The 19,544-nt window shown below is 46.3% G+C and overlaps 1 protein-coding gene across 1 annotated transcript in view; it reads left to right on the top strand.

Moving 5' to 3' along the window:
- LOC142557841 (uncharacterized) overlaps positions 1–19,544 on the top strand; it is a 108,395-nt gene that overhangs the window by 79,889 nt on the left and 8,962 nt on the right. The window contains exon 5 of the mRNA XM_075670042.1: positions 6,580–6,696. Within this exon, the coding sequence (XP_075526157.1) occupies positions 6,580–6,696 (117 nt within the window). The remainder of the gene's footprint in view (positions 1–6,579; positions 6,697–19,544) is intronic.

The raw sequence follows: 19,544 nt of genomic DNA, 5'->3' as shown, positions 1-19,544 counted from the left end.
TTTCCTTCTTTCTCACAGGTAGAAGGTTCGTTGCCGGTAAGCAGAAAATTGTGAGTACCATATGTGTGTCCTATTCTGAGTCGACAGAATAGGACATCAGTCCATCTTGTTTTTGTAACGGAGGGTCAGAAACCTATCCTTGGCTTAATCACATGGAGCTTATTATTTGTTTCATTGTCCCACATGTGTTGCCAGTAAATTTGCAGTTCCGTTTGCAAATAAGGCTTGAGGTCTGTGGCAGGAGTAGCAGTGGTGGAATTACCAGCTTGGGGGGGGAGGTGTAAGGGTGTAAGTGATGCGGCCATTTCATTGGCCAGCACATTATCTTCGATGCATCTATGACCAGGGACCCAGCATATTGTCACATGTCCACTAGACGAATAACTGTTGCACAAGAAAGAGTAAAGCTCAATGAAAACATTATTTTTGTGTTTTCTTGAGGACATTAGTGTTTTTACAACACTTAATGAGCCCGTTAATATTATCACTTTCTCTAGTTTCAATTTCTTTATGTGTTTTACTGCAGACAGTACTGCATAGGCTTCTGCAGTAAAGATGCTTGTATGGGGGTTCAGTACACCTGCTTCAGAGAAAGAGGGTCCAACAGCTGTGTAAGACACGCCAACATGCGATTTTAATGCATCGGTGTAGAATTCCAAACAATAGTACTTCAGTTGGAGTGCATGGAAATGCATTCATATTTCGAGCTCTGGTGCGTATTTTGTAACTCTTACAAAAGATCTATCACATTCTATCATCTGCCAATCCCAAGGCGGAGGCATTTGCTGGAGGCATTAAGTGGTGTTCGAAGAGTGGGATATCCATTTCCACACTAAGCTCCCTCACACGGTGTGAAAAAGGCTGTCTCACAGAGAGTCGATTACGGAAAAGTGCAGTGCATGTCGAATCATTAATATTCAGACTGGGATACATAGCGCAAAAATTTTGACACAGGGACAAGCAGAACACAGGACGAGCGCTAACTTTCAACAATTGATTTATTGCAGCTGGTGAGTACATATGTACTCACTGGGACGCCACTGCAATAGAACACACTGAAGGGAAGGAGGAAAAGACAGTCATGTGACCATTATGCCCAAAAATTCAAGCTCTTTCCTTGATAAAAATATAGACGGCGTGCTAACGCACTCGTCACCTGCTCTGGCTATCTCGCTGCTTCCACAATTTCCCTCGTAATCTTATTCCTGTGGCGATAGACAACAACAGTTTGTTTTAATAGCGGGAAGCATGGCGGGTTCGCGTCACATTTTCTACAATGGGCAGCCAGATGCCCATCTATTGCGATGCTTTCCACTTTGTTACTACGCTCCGCCAGACGCACGTTTAAACATCTGCCCGTCTGGCCCACGTAGTACTTCCCACACGAGAGTGGGATCTTATACACAACATTGCGAATGCATGTAACAAAAGGATCTTTGTGCGCGGTAGCGCAACTAGGCTTTCGTTTCCTCATGGGACAGCTCATCACACTCGACCTCAAGAGTTTGTTAGGTGCTGTAAACACAACGTTTACACCAGAATGTTGCCCAACCTTTTTTAGGTTGTGGGAAACCCTATGAAAATAGGGAATTACCGCCACTTTTCGTTTGTCCCTTTCTTCTTTCCTTTCTCTTTCGTCATCCGCTCTCTGCTCATCGCTCATGCGTGAAGTTAGTTTCCTTTGACGATGCAGGCCTTCAGCAAGAGAATGCCTGCATCGTCAAAGGAAACTAACGTCACGCATGAGTGATGAGCAGAGAGCGCATGACGAAAGAGAAAGGAAAGAAGAAAGGGACAAACGAAAAGTGGCGGTAATTCCCTACTTTCATAGGGTTTCCCACTACCTAAAAAAGGTTGGGCAACATTCTGGTGTAAACGTTGTGTTTGCAGCACCTAACAAACTCTTGAGGTCGAGTGTGATGAGCTGTCCCATGAGGAAACGAAAGCCTAGTTGCGCTACCGCGCACAAAGATCCTTTTGTTACATGCACTCGCAATGTTGTGTATAAGATCCCACTCTCGTGTGGAAAGTACTACGTGGGCCAGACGGGCAGATGTTTAAATGTGCGTCTGGCGGAGCGTAGTAACGAAGTGGAGAGCATCGCAATAGATGGGCATCTGGCTGCCCATTGTAGAAAATTATGACGCGAAGGCACCATGCTTCCCGCTATTAAAACAAACTGTTGTTGTCTATCGCCACAGGAATAAGATTACGAGGAAAATTGTGGAAGCAGCCGAGATAGCCAGAGCAGGTGATGAGTGCATTAGCATGCCGTCTATATTTTTATCAAGGAAAGAGCTTGAATCTTTGGGCATAATGGTCACATGACTGTCTTTTCCTCCTTCCCTTCAGTGTGTTCTATTGCAGTGGCGTCCCAGTGAGTATATATGTACACACCAGCTGCAATAAATCAATTGTTGAAAGTTAGTGCTCGTCCTGTGTTCTGCTTGTCCCTGTGTCAAAATTTTTTCGCTATGTATCCCAGTCTGAATGTAGCCCACCAACACGTCCAAACTTCTTCCCTGCTAGAATCGTTAATAGTTTCACAACATGGATGTTCAGGATTAGAGTGCACTTTAAGGAAATATGTAAAGCTGATGTATGATCTCTGCAGATTGACCACTCATTCGATTCTACAACAACAACAGGGCTTGTTCTAAATGCACCTGTGGCCAGATGGATACCCAGGTGGTAGATGGGATCCAGCATCTTTAGTGCACTCGAGGCGGCAGAGTTGTATGCTATGGTGCCATAGTCTAACCGTGATTGAATGAGGCTCTTGTAAATATTCATTATACACTTCCTGTTGCTACGCCATGTTGTGTATGATAGTATTTTCAGTAAGTTTATCGTTCTTAGACATTTCACTTTGAGATATTTTATGTGTGGGATAAAATATGTGCAGTTTTCGCGGATCCGGACTAAGGTCCTCGGCAGGGCAATATTGCGCGACAAAACCACGTCAGTAAGCGGCGACACGACGTACTCGCCATCAGGTACGGGAGGACAGGGCATCAGGAGGACATTTGTAGCCGGAGACAGCCTTGCAAACTCAGCAGAACATAAGCGGGGTGAAGCACAAGTAGTTGTGTCGGCAGGAAGCGGCAGATCCAACTGTACAACACCTGCGGAGCAGTCAATTTGGGCAGAGTGTTTCGAAAGGAAGTCGAGGCTGAGAATTAGGTCGTGCGGACAGTGTTCAAGGACGATAAATAGAAGAACAGTATAATGGCCCCCAATGGTCACACGTGCTGTGCACATTCCAAGGACAGGTGAAGTACTCCCATCGGCGACTCACATAGTGCCCAGTACTGCGGGTGTCAGAACTTTCTTGAGCCTTCGGCGGAGAGCAGCGATCATGACTGAAAGCTGCGCTCCTGTATCAACGAGAGATCTAACAGGAACGCCATCAACTTCAGTGTCCAGTAGGTTTCCACATGTAGGCAGGGTCAACAGAGGATTTGTGGGCCGGGTCGTAGTTGCAGCTTCACCTCCGGGAGCTGCACCGCCTAGTTTCCCGAAGTGAAGCGACCGGTTGCAGAAGGGGACGAAGAGCGGTGAACGAGAGGCGAACGGGACCTACGACCTTGCGGAGACGGGGAGCGGCTAGGTCTTGGTGGAGCACTGTCGGCGTTGATGTTCCTAGTTGGCGTATAGGGCGAGAAAGTGCGATTGTCTGGTACTTGGTGGTAGTGACTCGGAGACGACCACCAAGGAGGCGAAGGCCAGTGGTTGGGGCAATGACGGGCGATGTGTCCAATACCGGAACAATTAAAGCGGATGGGTTTATCATCCGCTGTGCGCCAGTCAGCTGGGTTGCGACGGGGTGGCGGAAAGCTTCGCGTCTGGGAGCAAGCGGCCGGAGAAATCTGGTAGGTGTTTGTATGGCGGACCGAGCAGAGAGATGGAATGCCCAAACTTGCTATTTCCTCCCGAACGACCGCTTGTATAAAGGAGATAGCAGGCACGCTTTCCCGACAGTTGGGACGAACTGGAGCCGGAGCCATGGCCTCAAGCTCACGGCGAACGATGCGCGTGATATCTTCCGGTCCTGCGGGCTGAACGAACCGCGGCGGGTCTTCGCAAGAAGATGTCGCGGCGGTATTGGGCAATCGGTCAAAAGTTTGAGCGACGCGGCGGCCCTTCGCTTGTCGAAGCGCCGGCACTCCTTTACAATTGCATCGACAGTGGCACAATCCTTACACATCAGGAGATTGAATGCATCGTCTGCAATACCTTTCAGTATGTGACCAATCTTGTCTGCCTCGGTCATGTTGTCATCAGCCTTGCGACAGAGGGCCAGCACATCCTGTATGTACATGACATAGGATTCTGTGGATGTCTGAGTGCGGCACGCAAGTTCTTTTTTTGCTGCCAGCTGACGACCGACAGGTCTGCCAAACAGGTCCCGCATTTTTTCTTTGCAGACATCCCAGCTCGTTAGGTCAGCTTCGTGTGTGTCGTACCGTTGCTTCGCAGTTCCTCTTAGATAAAATATCACGTTTGCTAGCATCATTGTTGGATCCCACCTGTTGTTGTCGCACACTCGCTCATACATCGTAAGCCAGTCCTCAACGTCGGCGTTGTCCGTGCCACAAAGTGTCCCTGGGTCCCGTGGATGAGTGAGGATGACCGTTGGCACGGGCTGCTGAGGCGGTTCGCTTGTGTCGGTTGTTTGCCATTGTGGCGGCAGGTAGATGACGTCCGCTGCGAAGTTCCGTGATTGTACCCCGCACCTCCACCAAAATGCTGCAGGAAGAAAGCAGGCCCACGAGTGTAAAATAATGTATATTTACAACTGAGGTTAATGGCGTTCAGGCAACTGCCAGACTTCATCTTCCTCTCGTCCAATCCAACTTCTTCCTTCCCTTCACCGTAACAATATTTTATTCTGAGATAAAAGCTTGGTTGTGCAGTGGTGGAATACAGGACATGGTACCATAAGCTGAGTCAATTTCATGCAGTTCATTCTGGCTACCTAGAGCAGTAGACGAAGGACCAAGAAAGGACAAGACTCAGAAGCCTTGAATATTGCAACGCGTATCTACTCCCTTTGCGCAAAACGCAGATGTTTGCTCCTCCGATGAGGCATGCCTGAAAACAAACAAAAAATAACAAAAATTATGGCAAAACTCTTCTCTCAATGAGTGTCGTTGGTAATGTAATTAGCATTCAAGCAATGCAGCGGCACACTGTATTTCTGAATTCACATTTATTTAACATCTGTAGTGATCATTTAGACACTTCTGTTGCTTTGGTATCAAGATCTCTTGTTGCTTGCCAAGGTCTCTCATGAGCATAGCGATATTACTATGATTGCACGACACCGACGCTGTGACGAAGATGCGATGTCGTTGATGGAACTACAAAGGCGTTATAACGACAACAGCGTGACGACGGCATGAGGACAATGTGGTGACGACGAGTGTGTGACGAGAGGTGGATGGCCAAGCTGGAATGTCGACGATGGCACCACCATGTCAGCATGACGATGGCAGTATGACTATGGTTGCATGAAAGTAGCTGTCTGACCACGACATAATGACGACAATAGCTTGAAAAGGGTGGCATAATTACAATTGTACGACACCAGCATGATTACAATACAATGACAAAGGCCAGACATTGATAGAGCAATGAAGCCGGTATAACGACGATGGCATGACGGCAATGGTTTGACGATGACTGCAGGACGATGACGGCGTAATGACAGTATGAAGAGTGTCAGATGACAAAGTTAGAATGACGGAGATGGAATGGCCGCGATTGCAACACGACTATGGTATGACAATGGATGCATGATGACGATGGCATGACAACGGTATGAGGACAATGAGGTGAAGACGAGTGTATGACGACAGTGGTGCGACGACGACTGTTGATGATAACACCATGACGATAGCAGGATGACGAAGCTGTAGACAATGAAACAACCACAATGGCATCACGACAGTAGTGTGATAACAACTGCATGATGACTCTATGGCAATGATGACTTTGCAACGACGGCATGACGAGAGTCTGAGGACAAAGCTAGTATGACGACGATGCAATGACCACAACCGCATCATGAGCACATACCTACGCAGTAGGCCATGCTGCTAGACAACTTGGGCCACTAGGTCGGCATAGAAGGTGTAACAACGAAGGTGTGATGAGAGTGAGATCACAAAATTCGAATGACGACAATGAAATGACCACAACGCCATCACAACCGCATGCACATAACTAGTGGCCCAAGCTGTTAGACAACTTGGTCGGCTTAAGAATGTAGGCAGATGGACAAACGGGCGGGCGGGCAAGCCGCTTGCCTCTGGGAGGCCCTTAGACCATCTTCGGCACTCGCCCTCTAGTTGAGGGTTGCGAACCTAAACTACATTGTCACCACCAGTCACTCGGACAGCCCACATATATAAAAGAAATAAAAAATTGTGCATATCATGTCCCTGTCCTAATAGGTAAATTTGTTTGTAGCTATACTTTCATCTGTTGTCCATCTTGCCACTTTTACTGAAAGTTAGCATGCACGCACACTTACACAAACACGCACCTCTGTTTGTTTGGGTACCACATTCGCAGCAGCCTGGCGGTCTCTGGCGGCAAAGACAGGCCAGCCGTGGACAGTGATCACGAAGACCTGGAGACGCTGGCATCACTGCAGCGCAGCATCACAGTGGCCAGGGCACTCTTTCACAAGTCAGTCGCAGTTCTCTGACCAGTGTTCTTATAATTTATTCAACTTTTAGGTGTTACTGTTTCGTACACTTCTGCTAGGCTGCAGTAAAAGCCTTCTTTTCCTTGATGCTGCCATGGTGTGCTGACACCATGGTGTCAACGCTCCGCAAAATGACTTGTTCCCTTTGGAAAACAATGCGGGAATATGGGAACATGTCCAGCAGTGAAGTTGACAAGGACAAACACTAGCTCAAGGCCGGCCCACGACCAGCTGTGCATTCAGCATTTCTACTGGCTGGCGTGGCACCACTGGGCGCTGATGCGAAGGAAGGCGAGAGGCCCAGATGCCGAGAACGGGCCAGGCATTATCTCAGCGCTTGGGCTCGGTGTCTCAGCTTGTTGATGACACTTCGCTAGCCAATGCCACTGGAAATGCTGAATGTGCGCTAGTGTTTAGTGTACATGCTGTATCAGGGATGGAAGTGCTGCACCAATTGTGGCATCATGCCCCAAACCGTCGAACTACGCCAACGTGTGCCAAAGCTGTAATTTCAAATCAAGTCACAAAATTTAGCAGGATGTGCATGTTCAATGGCAACCACACAGCCATAGACATGCGTGGGCTAGCACATAGCCCTGCAATCCAAACCTAAGCAGTCCGTTTCAGCGTCAATCAAGTGTGGATGTGTTTGGTGGCATAATTTCAACTAGGCCACAAGAAAATTAAAACCATTTTGTGCTAAACAATGCATTACGAATGTTTTGTAAAGGTGTTACGTGTTTGCATATATGCGGACCACCTAAAGATGATCTGAACTGGCGCTCATTTCATGGGGCTGTTCTGAAGGAAAGCTGCACTGATTGAATAAGGTCGTATAGTCTGCTCAGTGTGTAGCTCATCAGTTTCATTATATATATTAGCATTCAATTTTGTGCCCTATTGGTACATCTGCGTCCATTAACGGGCAAACCCCATGTGTGCGACATTCTAAATTTCGCATGTGCACCACGTCCGGTCACTGAGATGATAGCACGGTACACAAATGACATGTTTCCTTTCATGAAACTTCTTGGTCACAAATATCCAATGGAAACCGCAATCGTCACTCAAATTTGCACTCGGGCTGCATCATTTTCTGCACGGTCACACACGATGAGGCTTTTGCCACCACAGAAGGTCAGACAAGGATGCACAGTTTTGTATTTATTCAACCTTAGCAGCCAAATGGTGCTTTTAATTAAATGTTTGGTGAAGAAGTGAACTGTTCTCGGTAACGATGTGACATGCGCAGATCACATCACAAAATTTTAATAAACCATCGTTCGATGCATAAAATATTGATTGCCGTTTTACATTTGCTTGATGGTGCCTGGGGCGGAACCGCGAATAAGCCTGAATAATTGAGCTACGATGCAGATTGGAGAGCCAGTGAAAATTGTTATACCTTTATTGTTTTCATAAATACCTTAAGAGTTCCTTTCTCGGCAAGCGATATGAAATATTGGCCCACAGGCAATAACCAATATGTCACTTCGCATTTATTGTGGTTATTCTGCTATCTTAACTGAAGGTCATTAAGCATTAAAACTTACCAGAGGGTGCTGTCGAGCAAACGGCGTTCGCTGTATCTTGATAGGTGTTGTTCATGGTGGCCACTGTGAATATTTCTCATTTGTTGCGCGGGAATATGGTTAATTATCTAAATTTAAAAATTTACCTAATCAATGAGATGTCACTGAAAAAGTTGTGGATGCCATTGAGAAGTGAACGTTAACAGCATTTAAAGCAACCTATAGGATTTGTGGAGACCTTTTTTTAATGAACAAGAAAGCCTGTGAAATAAATAAATAAATAATAACTAAAAAACATTGAGACCATGAAAACGCTTCTGCGCCCCAAAGATTGGATCAATGTTTACCCAAACCTTATCAAATAGGGGCACTTGGAACGAGCGTCAACTTTCTTTGCTCAACGCGTCAGCAGTTTTTGGCGCGCACCTTGGGTCCTTATCAAACGCGAGGTAGCGCGATTTTGTTAAGGTCTGCTTTCCAAACTGGTGCAAGACCGCGTCTCAGGTTTACACACTTGTAATAAACACGATGTACTATAGATGACGACACCTACATCTGAGACCACTTTTATCACTGGTGTGGGGACACGCCGCGTGAATTTTTTTTATTTCACAGGCTTTGTCTTTCTTTTTTCTTGCTTTTTGTTTGTGTCGAAAAAAAGAACCACACAAGACCTAGGTTGCTACATACGCTGTTATCAGTCATTTCTTGATGTATTCCACAACCTTTGCATCGGCACCTTAATGAACAAGTAAGGTAATAAATAATAAGGTAAGGGTCAGGGAACAAACGCGAGTTAATGACATCTTAGTTGAAATCAAGAAAAAGAAGTGGGCATGGGCAGGACATGTAATGAGGAGGGAAGATAACCGATGGTCATTAAGGGTTACGGACTGGATCCCAAGGGAAGGGAAGCGTAGCAGGGGGCGGCAGAAAGTTAGGTGGGCAGATGAGATTAAGAAGTTTGCAGGGACGGCGTGGCCACATTTAGTACATGACCGGGGTTGTTGGAGAAATATGGGAGAGGCCTTTGCCCTGCAGTGGGCGTAACCAGGCTGATGATGATGATGATGAAGAAGGTAATAAATTGAAGTAAGGCATGTTGTTGGGCTAGTCGGTTCATAGATTCAGCAAAATTTTAAACTGCACAAAGAAGACGGGATATGCCTCATGCACACTTTCATCATGATAGTTTGTTCCTTGTCTATCTATTTTGTAGAACCTTATAAATTTTCTGCCTTCATGAAATAAAGTCAGTTGGAAGTCCGCGCTTTGTGTGTGCGTCTATGTTTCTGTTCATGTCCCGTCTTCTTCGTGCAGTTTAAAATTTTACTGAAGGTAATAAATGTTAGCTGGTTAAACTTACCTATTAGTCGCGTGTTCACAATGAAAAAAAAAGGCAACTAGCATTAACAAAAGCCTATCAACATAGAGTAGGTGCTGTGTGCAGAAAGCCCTTATTATTTCTTTCTTTGCCACATTTAGCTAGCACATCTGGTATGCAACTAACTTAATGGTGGTTTCTGAGAAACCTGTATGGAGTCTTTTGTTGCTTCATGCTACAACAGTCGGGTGGGTTACAGTTTTTCCTTGTCATGGATTTTGCTCGCCTTCTGCTGAACTGATCTGCTGTAACCTGATAGTGCTCTGCAATGTCAAATAAAGAACTTTTTTTAATCTGCCTGTATTTCACTCATATTGATCTTTACCAAGCTTCTCCAAGATGTGTAATCACTGCTCTGAAACAAACAATTCATGCTCCAAAGTGTCAAATTTGCTGCTGCCGGAGCTGCTCCAAAACTTCCTTGGCTGCTTCTATCCCTGCTGTGTGAGTATACTGAGTGTTTTACAACAAAGTTGTTAGGACACTTGAATGTGCTCAAACACGTTATGTGCCTGCTTTCACTGTTTTCTTGGAAAAAAGAAAGGTAATAAAAATGTTGCTCACGAAGTTTATTATTTTCATATCATCAGGCAATGTCACAATTGTTAGGAGTGACATGCAGGTAGATTATGAAGAGCATGTTAATTATGTACTTAATAGAAAAAGAAATAATAGGACACCTAAGCACTTCTCCTGAATTGTGAATGCGAAAGCATTAATGTCCAATTGAATGCCACTAAGTGGTCATTCAAGTGTTTCGCTTCAAGTAATGTCTCAGAGTTTATCTGCGGGTTATGCAATTGAATTGGTGTGGATTTCTTCCGCCTGCTGCTTGCGACGCTTTGCTTTGGCTTTGCGTTGTCGAAGGGCTTCATCCTCTTGCCCCTTGAGATGCTTTGCTTGGCGATCCGCTTCCACATCAGGCTTTCGAATGGCTTTGTGTTGTCTCCTAGTGTGTTGTGCCGCTGGTCGTTCCGCCCGCTGTGTATTAGGAGAGCTCATGACGACGGTGGATTTCGTTGCCTGCCTCTTCACTCATTTTGCTGCATTCTTCCACTACTTTACTTCGTCTGCGGTGTACTGCCGTGGACAGCCACGTTTCGCTACTGCCAAGGTTGCAGCCGCCGACGATGTAGATGCTTCAGACTCCATAGCAGTATGTGCCGCCCTAGCAGCAAGAAGTAGCAGCCTGCGGTGCCACACCGCATGCCACCGATGTCCTGCGCAACAAGAGACCGAGGAAGCAGCAGTGGTTGGCAGGCGATCGCCAGCAGCTAGGCCTATTGGGCGTGAGAGAGAGGTATGGACTGCGCGCCGGCTTTCAAGAGCAAGGATGATGTGGCGTCATGGTGGTGTCCTCTCCTCATACGCAACACCTGGCGTGCTATTGTGGCAGCAGGTGTTCCGTTTTGCCTGCTCTGCTCCGTCGAGGTGCGCTTGTGATGTGGTGTTGCAGCCAATGGAAATTTAGGTGCTGTTTTGCTGCTACAGACTTCGGCTTTTTCGCTCAATGGGTCATTTGATGCTGTCGCATAAAAATTCCTTTACCCTCGTCTTCCACTGTTTAGAGGTGCTAAAATGCTTACAAAGTTTCCACGCTGCCCTGAGAGGACCAAAGATGGCAGCGATTTTATATTTGAAGCAACTGGGGCCATGTTATAGGTGACCTTTTCCAAAAGTTTTAAGTGTGTAGGTTAATTATGTGTTTTGAATGTGAATACTCCTTTTATCCCTATTTTCGTGCCTTATACGAGTCCTGCAGTTGGTTTTTCCAGTCTCCTAGTTCAACTATGCGAGGTACATAGCTTATATTTCTTTGAAGTAGGAAACATGCAGGGGTGGAGTTGCCCAAAGTCATTTCAGAGTAATTTTGGGGCAAGTAAAGTTGCGTTTTGGAGCAGTTTGGAGTAAACAAATTTCATTTTGGAGCAGCTCGAAGTCGACTAAATTTCATTTTGGAGCAATTTAGAGCAGATAAAATTTCATTTTGGAGCAGGACAATCTGAATTTTGGTCAAATAATGGAGTATGGCAGCACACTTTGAAACCACGACAAAACGCAGAATAAACCAACACAAGCGCTGTACTACAACTATCTTAAGCAATGTCTTAAGCTGAATGCTGAATATTGAAGCGGATTGATTACCTTGATACTGAAACCGTCTAGTTCATGCAAATTTTGGTAATAGTGCCTGTAGATTTTCAATTAGTGGTGGCAATCACAAGACATGCATTCTGCAGTAGTGAGTCCAAAATTTCTAAAAGTAACCCAAGACATTTTTTATAAAGACATTTTTCTTTAATGTCTCAACAGTGTGGGTGAAGTGCCTGGGAATGCTCTTCACCACCAGACCATATGGAAAAGCTGGAGCTACGAACTACTGTGGTTTACTGAAAGCCATTTATACACAGCAGAAATAGTTTTGCCTTGCCACAAGCCAATCAAAATGTGGGGTGATAGAAGTGCGCTTTGTAGATATAGCATTCTAGATTATGGAAAAGTGGGTTAAGTGGCGGCATGGCGCATGCTTTCCTGTAAAGCCGAAAGCATCAGTGGCAGTACAATTGAGCTACATATTCCCGCGCCGAAGCTTATGATGATAGTGGAAAAGGTTCTCAAAGTATGCAGTCCAGTCGACACGGTAACATAATTTCTGGATTACCATATGCCACCGCAGACCTAAAGAGCCTCAATCAACCCGGGGCCAACATCATCATCATCAGCCTGGTTACGCCCACTGCAGGGCAAAGGCCTCTCCCATACATCTCCAACTACCCCGGTCATGTACTAATTGTGGCCATGTTGTCCCTGCAAACTTCTTAATCTCATCTGCCCACCTAACTTTCTGCCACCCCCTGTTACGCTTCCCTTCTCTTGGTATTCAGTCTGTAACCCTTAATGACCATCGGTTATCTTCCCTCCTCATTACATGTCCTGCCCATTTCTTTTTCTTGATTTCAACTAAGATGTCATTAACTCGCGTTTGTTCCCTCACCCAATCTGCTCTTTTCTTATCCCTTAATGTTACATCCATCATTCTTCTTTCCATAGCTTGTTGCGTCATCCTCAATTTAAGTAGAACTCTTTTCATAAGCCTGCAGGTTTCTGCCCCATAGGTGAGTATTGGTAAGGCACAGCTGTTATACACTATTCTTTTGAGGGATAATGGCCACCTGCTGTTCATGATCTGAGAATGCCTGCCAAACGCACACTGGCCCATTCTTATTCTTCTGATTATTTCAGTCTCGTGATTCGAATCCGCGGTCACTACCTGCCCTAAGTAGATGTATTCCCTTACCACTTCCAGTGCCTCGCTACCTATCGTAAACTGCTGTTCTCTTCCGAGACTGTTAAACATTACTTTAGTTTTCTGCAGATTAATTTTTAGACCCACCGCTCTGCTTTGCCTCTCCAGGTCAGTGAGCCAATATAATGTAAAACTATTCCAATCTGTTTTTATTCCAAATCCACTATTAGCCCTTCGTGATAGGTCAAAATGGCTCAGGCTTCTCCCATATAGGCACAAAAACACATTGGAATAGTTTTATGCTATACCAACCTTAAGGACAGAGATGCCCACAAGCTGAACTTGCTTCAGCGCATGCCTCCCAAATGCAGGATTATCTCACATTCCATGAAGTCCAAGCTTTGGCAGACACTTCATTTTCATAATGTAATTGCTGCTACACCTTTGAACGTAAGGGGATGTACTGTCACAAATGAATGAAATGTGAATAAGAAATCACGAATTAGAACACCTTTCTTAGCTAAAAAATTAACAGGGTTTCTTATGTTGTGTTATATTATATTATCTCCAAGACGACTTGAAGGCGAAAGCCCAAGTGCATTGAAGACGTACACATGATGTAAACATCCCTCTTAATTCGCTTAGTCTACTTTGCTTAGTCATCCCTCTTAATTCCAAAGGTTGTGGGTTTGAGTGTCTTAACTATAATTAAATGTGCCTTAATTAACCTTGATTTCATTAACACCAAAGGTCGTGAGTTCGATTCCGACCTATGAGAGTGGGTTTGAGTTCCTTAATTAACTACATTTTAATTACATGTGCCTTAATTAGCTTCACCTTAATTACCACCAAAGGTGGTGGGTTCGACTTCCATTAAAGGCCCAGGGTTTGACTTCGACGAAAGGTTGTGAGTTCAAGGGCCTGAACTCTATCTTAATTAACTCTTCCTGCATTAACGTCACCTTCATTAACATCAACAATCGTGGGATTCAGCTCCCAGCAAATGTCGTGGGTTCGAGTGTCTTAATTAACTATATCTTAATTAATTTTGCCTTCATTAACATCAAATGTCATGGGTTTGACTCACACAAATGGTCGTGGTTCGATCACACTAAAGGTTTGTAGCCGTTTCGTACCGTTCATGACGTCTACATGTTTTTGCTCTAGGTCGACTGACCGATGATATGATGAGACATCTCATGCTGCTACTTATCTGGTTGACAAAGGAAGCATAGGGCTTGCACTAAGCTTGGAGCCACAATTATGCCGGCATTACATATTGGTGAAAACAGATAGAAAAAAATATGTTCTAGTTAGCCCCAACTTATTTAACTACCATGTCGCCATGCTTTATCATTCTCTTTCTAGGTATGGGTTTATGAGGTGGTTTCACTCTACACAGGAAATAATCTAATGAAGGCACTATCAGTATAAATTCTATCGCAAACCATTCCGAAACTGCTCCATTTATTTCTTTTCCAGTTTAGGTAAACCTAAGAACATCTGTAACAGTGGCTTAATTCAGACTTTGAAACATACACATGGCACTACTCCAGGCTTAGAAACTAGCTGCGAGTCAACGTCTAATTTTTCAGTCTCCGTAGGGGCCGCGACAACATCCGAAAAAATGAATGCATGCGCTTTACTGTCCCAAAAGCTCAAATTGTCATAGGCACGCGCAGAACAGCTCTGAAGGCCTGCCTTATTAGGCATATCATAGCTCGTACTTCGAGAGGAGATGGTGGGTGCCTGCATGTATAATTAAAGGGACACTAAAGGCAAATACTAAGTTGGCGGGGATTGTTTACATACCATTCCAGAAACATTGCAATGCTTGTTTCGTGCCAAGAAAAAACTCTGAAGGGTTCGGATACCTTTTGCAAAATTCAAATCTCCCGCCATCCAACCGAGGGAGTGGTGACGTTGCTTACGCCATCACCACACTTTGCTGCCGTCAGTGAGTAAAACAGCGCCCGACAGATAGTGGTACCGAGCCAAGAGCGGGTTCACCACTGCAGCTTCTTTTTGGTCAAGTGGCGTGGACCGTTAGCGCATCCCGCGACATCACATGGAAGCTGAATTCTCTGCTACTTGCAGTTTGAGCGAGTTTCGAGAGCCAGCAAAGCCAGCGCAGCACTACGCGATCAGGAAAGTAGTGAAGTACGGTGCAGGGTCGAGTGAAAATGAAACGTTTTGACCGCCCGCGTCCTTGTCATTGGTAATTTTAATGAGTTCTTTTTTTTCTAAAAATGAAATAGAACTGGACATGTAGCATTTTGTTTCATCCTATAATACAATACAAGGATGTTTTTTGCGATGAGTAGTTGAATACTAGCGACAGAATTTAACTGAGGAGTGCTTTCATCATCGGGCAAGTGCTTGAATGTCCTGGGGGAGTCTTTAATCAATGTCCTGCATTTACCTCAATTTCTCGATTAGTAAGGATCTCTTCACGATAATATTGATGCCTTAGAGATTCTCGAGCACTAATCTATCACTTTAGCTTGACTTAGTACTTGCCTTTAGTGCCCCTTTAAAAAAATACCATATGCCGTGACAGTTGCCTCTTTACATCATGGTACGCTTCGCTATACATGTGCAATACTTAATGTGTGCTTGACCGTCTAACACTGCTGTATTGCAGCAAAGCTGACTTTTGGAAATCTACATCATGCAACGTGTCATGCTTTCTGCACTTCGAAACCAACAGTCAAGATTACAGAAATGGAATTGGTGCCATTGCAGACAGTGGCAAATTTTTTCAATGAAAATAACGACACTGAACAGCGAGAACTTTCACAGTGAACGTCTGAAGAAGCTAGGCCTAGCGTTCCCGCGGTGGTGGGTGCCAGCGAATCAGCATGCCAGAGCGCTGGTTTAATAAGCTCAGCAGCCCTCCTCACTGCAGTATGTTGCAGCCTCAACCTCCCACTCCAAGATGTGACCAGCAAAGACGACATCCGTATTAACTCCACCAACAATACTTTCACTATCAGCACCTCAATCAAGTCCACGGCACTCATCTATGTTACCTTGAAACCTCTCCACTTAGATGCCCAGACATACGCCATGGCTGCCTACATTCTGCCGCTGAACGAATCTGAATGGAGGATCACCTACAATGCCTACTGGAATGAGACGCCGTCAGAAATCCTCGACGGCTTCCTCCATTACAATCAGAGGTTCCTGTAGCAGCCGCTCGCCACCTGGGACAGACCACCTCCACCGTAATCACCTTTGCACGGACCAAAGTACCCCGGTCGAACTGCTTCCAAACGGGTCTCTTTGTCTGCCACCCCTTCTATAGCTGCATGGAGACCTGCTTCAACTGCCGGCAAACCGGCCACCGCACCTATGTTTGCCCAAGCCTGTGACCCACCTCTGTCACCGATGTGGTGAAAATAACCCACCCACTCAGGAACCCATGTGCGCACCAAACTGCATCATCTGCAGTAGCTCCCACCTCACTAGGGGAAAGAACTGAAAACACCGCTTCATGCATCCGCACCCAAAAAAGGCCAACACATCTTGAACTGAAGGCGAGGTACATGAACACGAATCCCGCGCACACCAGATATCCCAGCACAGAGGAAGTTCCCAAACTTCGGATCACAACAGCGGGAGATCCCGCAGTTGATCTACCTCTTTCTCTCCCCTAGACACCAGCCAGAACTCCACCACCACCAAAAGGCGCAATCGCAGCAGCAGCCGCTCCGAGACACAGGCGAGTTGGATGGCCGCAACCTCCCACAACCCTCCTCAACACGAGGACGTGCTCAACAGAATATCAGCCTTAGAAAAACTAGTCACGTCCCTCCGTCAGGAAAATGTCTTACTTAAACAAGCTCCACATCCAACACATCGCCTCCCCACCAGATTTAATTGCCCTCCAAGAAAATAACGGCCTGGCCAAATTACTGGGCTGTAAAATGTATCAGCCCCCTGATGTGCCGGTCGCGAGCATCGCGATCCTCCTCTACTGCAGTATCACCGCAATTCACTGTACTGCCGATGGCTCAGATGCAGAGCACATCTTGCTTGAAATCATTCCACGAAAAAGGAGACCTAAATCTTTTTGTTTTCAACCTCTATAGACAAAGGTCCTGGCATCCTGGGTCTCCTCCGAAAGGTAACCCACCTAGTGGCCAAAGCCCAACTCCTCATTTGTTGGCAACTTTAATGCGCACCCCTCTGCGTGGGATTATCGCAAAAGTAATCCCATAGGCACTAAACTCTCTCTCACCACCCAGAAACTCGGCCTCACCATACTGAACGACCGCCAGACTACAACCCGCATAGGGAACAGTGTCAGCGTGGACGCCTCCTCCGACCTCACCCTCGTCAAACATATACACAACACCCACTGGTCTAACACTGGTCACACTCTCGGCAGTGACCACTACATTCGCTGCTTAACCTTCGACACCATGCCTCACAAACGTCTCCCTCTCCGTATGCAAATCACAGATTGGGAAAAGTTCAGACACCTACGCGACCAAACTGCACCCACAGAGATTAATGTGACGAGTGGGTGCACACCTTGACAAGTGGGTGCACACACTCAAAGAAGACATTTCAGCCACTACAAAAGACACAGTAGCTCTTGATTTTAACCCCGCAACAGATACCAAACTCCTCCACATGCGAGAAGCACACGCCAGCCTTCTTAAACACTGGAAAAGTCAACTGCACAACCGCCAGCTGTATCGCAGGAGCACAATCTGGAGCGCCGGATCGAAGACTGCATGCTCGGTCTGGCGCGAAAGCAGTGGGGACAGATCTGCAACAGCATGAACGGACAGTTAGGCTCCAAAAAGTCATGGCATTTGTTGCAACATTTCCTTGATCCTACGCAGTTAAAGTCCTTCCAACACGAGGTTTTATCAAGCCTCATTTATCAATTCCAAGGTACTGACAAAGATCTGGTCACAGATTTACATCACCGCTATCTAAACACGTCACACAACGACCCCCTCCCCACTTACAAAGGCTTCCCTAACAAGACCTTCGACACGGATGTCACTGACGCGGAAGTGCGCTGTGCACTAAATCAACTCCATACAACTTCGGCCCCGGGCCTAGACGGGGTCTCTAACAAAGCCCTCCGAAACCTTGATCTCACGTCTGTATTGGCGTTAACTGACCTTGAACTCCTACTGGCAGGAAAACGAACTCCGCCAAGCGTGGCGAGATGCTCGAGTCACACTTATTTCAAAACCTGGCAAACCCCTGTCAATCAAAAGCCTTCGCCCCATATCCCTCACCTCCTATATAGGCAGGTTGATGGAGCATGTTATCCTCAATTGTCTCCAAAATCATGTGGAAGACAACGACCTTCTCCCCCCCACCATGATTGGATTCTGTACCCGTCTCTCCACGCAGGACTTCATGCTTCAACTCTCGCGAGATATTCTCGACCCCACTTATAATACGGGCACGAAGGCCATTCTCTGGCTCGACTTGACCAAAGCCTTTGACAACATCTCGCGCAAAGCCACCCTCACCAACTTCTTCTCCATCAAACCCGGTGAACGCTTTTTCAACTACATATTCTTGTTCCTCTCCAATTGGACTGCCAAGATTACGCTAGACAGTTTCAAGTCGGGTCCAATACCCCTAGACAGCTGCGGCACACGGCAAGCCTCAGTTCATGTGCCATTCCTCTTTAATCTCGCCCTTATCACACTGAAAACTCGCCGCCATTCCGGGCCTGCAGCACTCCTTCTATGCGGACGACATCACCCTGTGGGTAACCGCTGGGCATGACGGCCAAGTGGCGGAGACACTGCAGAAGACGGTCGATGTAATCGAGCTACACATCTCAGGCATAGGACTAGACTGCTTTCACCAAAAGTCCAAACTTCTGGTCATCGGGGGCGCATCGCCGGGCCTTGGCAGCTGCCCTATGCTCCGAATAACTGCAGGCGGCCTCCCTATAAAGGAGGTCTCCACCATCTACATTCTGGGTATGCTCATCCAGAGCAACCGTAGGAACACTGACACCCCTGTTTAACTGACCACAACGGTCACTCAAACCATCCGCCTCATCCGGTAAATTGCACACAAACATCAGGGCATGAAGGAGGCTGTCCTCCGCCGACTGGTGCAAGCATTCGTCCTGAGCTGCTTTGCCTACACCCTACCTCATATCTACCTTACTCCCACTGAGAAACTAAAGGTAGATGGTCTCATCCGCCAAGCATATAAGTCAGCGCTACATCTCCCACAGACAACCTCCACAGCGAGACTCGCTTTAGGAATCCACAACACTCTCCCCATGCTGTGCGAGGCCCCCCCCCCCCCACCTCACCTCCCAGTACAATCGCCTCACCCACACTCGATCGGGCAGGGCTATCCTCTACCGCCTTAACATAGACTTCGAGTCCTCAGACCCAGACCTCGTTCAATTCCCACCACACATTCACAATGCGTTAAAAATACAACGCCTTCCAATGAATAAGCATCTTATCCATCATAACGGTCATCGTACGGCACGAGCACATGCCTTCGATGCCAGTCACAGCCAGTACTCAATTTTCACGTGTTAGGCAATGTCCGTAGTTGGGTTACACAGTGTCCTCGGTGAACTAAACAATGTACCTTATTTGTATTGGATTTAGTTAAGATCAGGGGCAGGCTACAGGCAATGTGTAGGCAAAATCCAAA

Source organism: Dermacentor variabilis, chromosome 9 (genome assembly GCF_050947875.1).
Source record: "Dermacentor variabilis isolate Ectoservices chromosome 9, ASM5094787v1, whole genome shotgun sequence".
Classification (NCBI taxonomy): Eukaryota; Metazoa; Arthropoda; class Arachnida; order Ixodida; family Ixodidae; genus Dermacentor; species Dermacentor variabilis.
The sequence above is the reverse complement of the archived record's forward strand: the minus strand, read 5'-3'. Positions and strand labels throughout refer to the sequence as shown.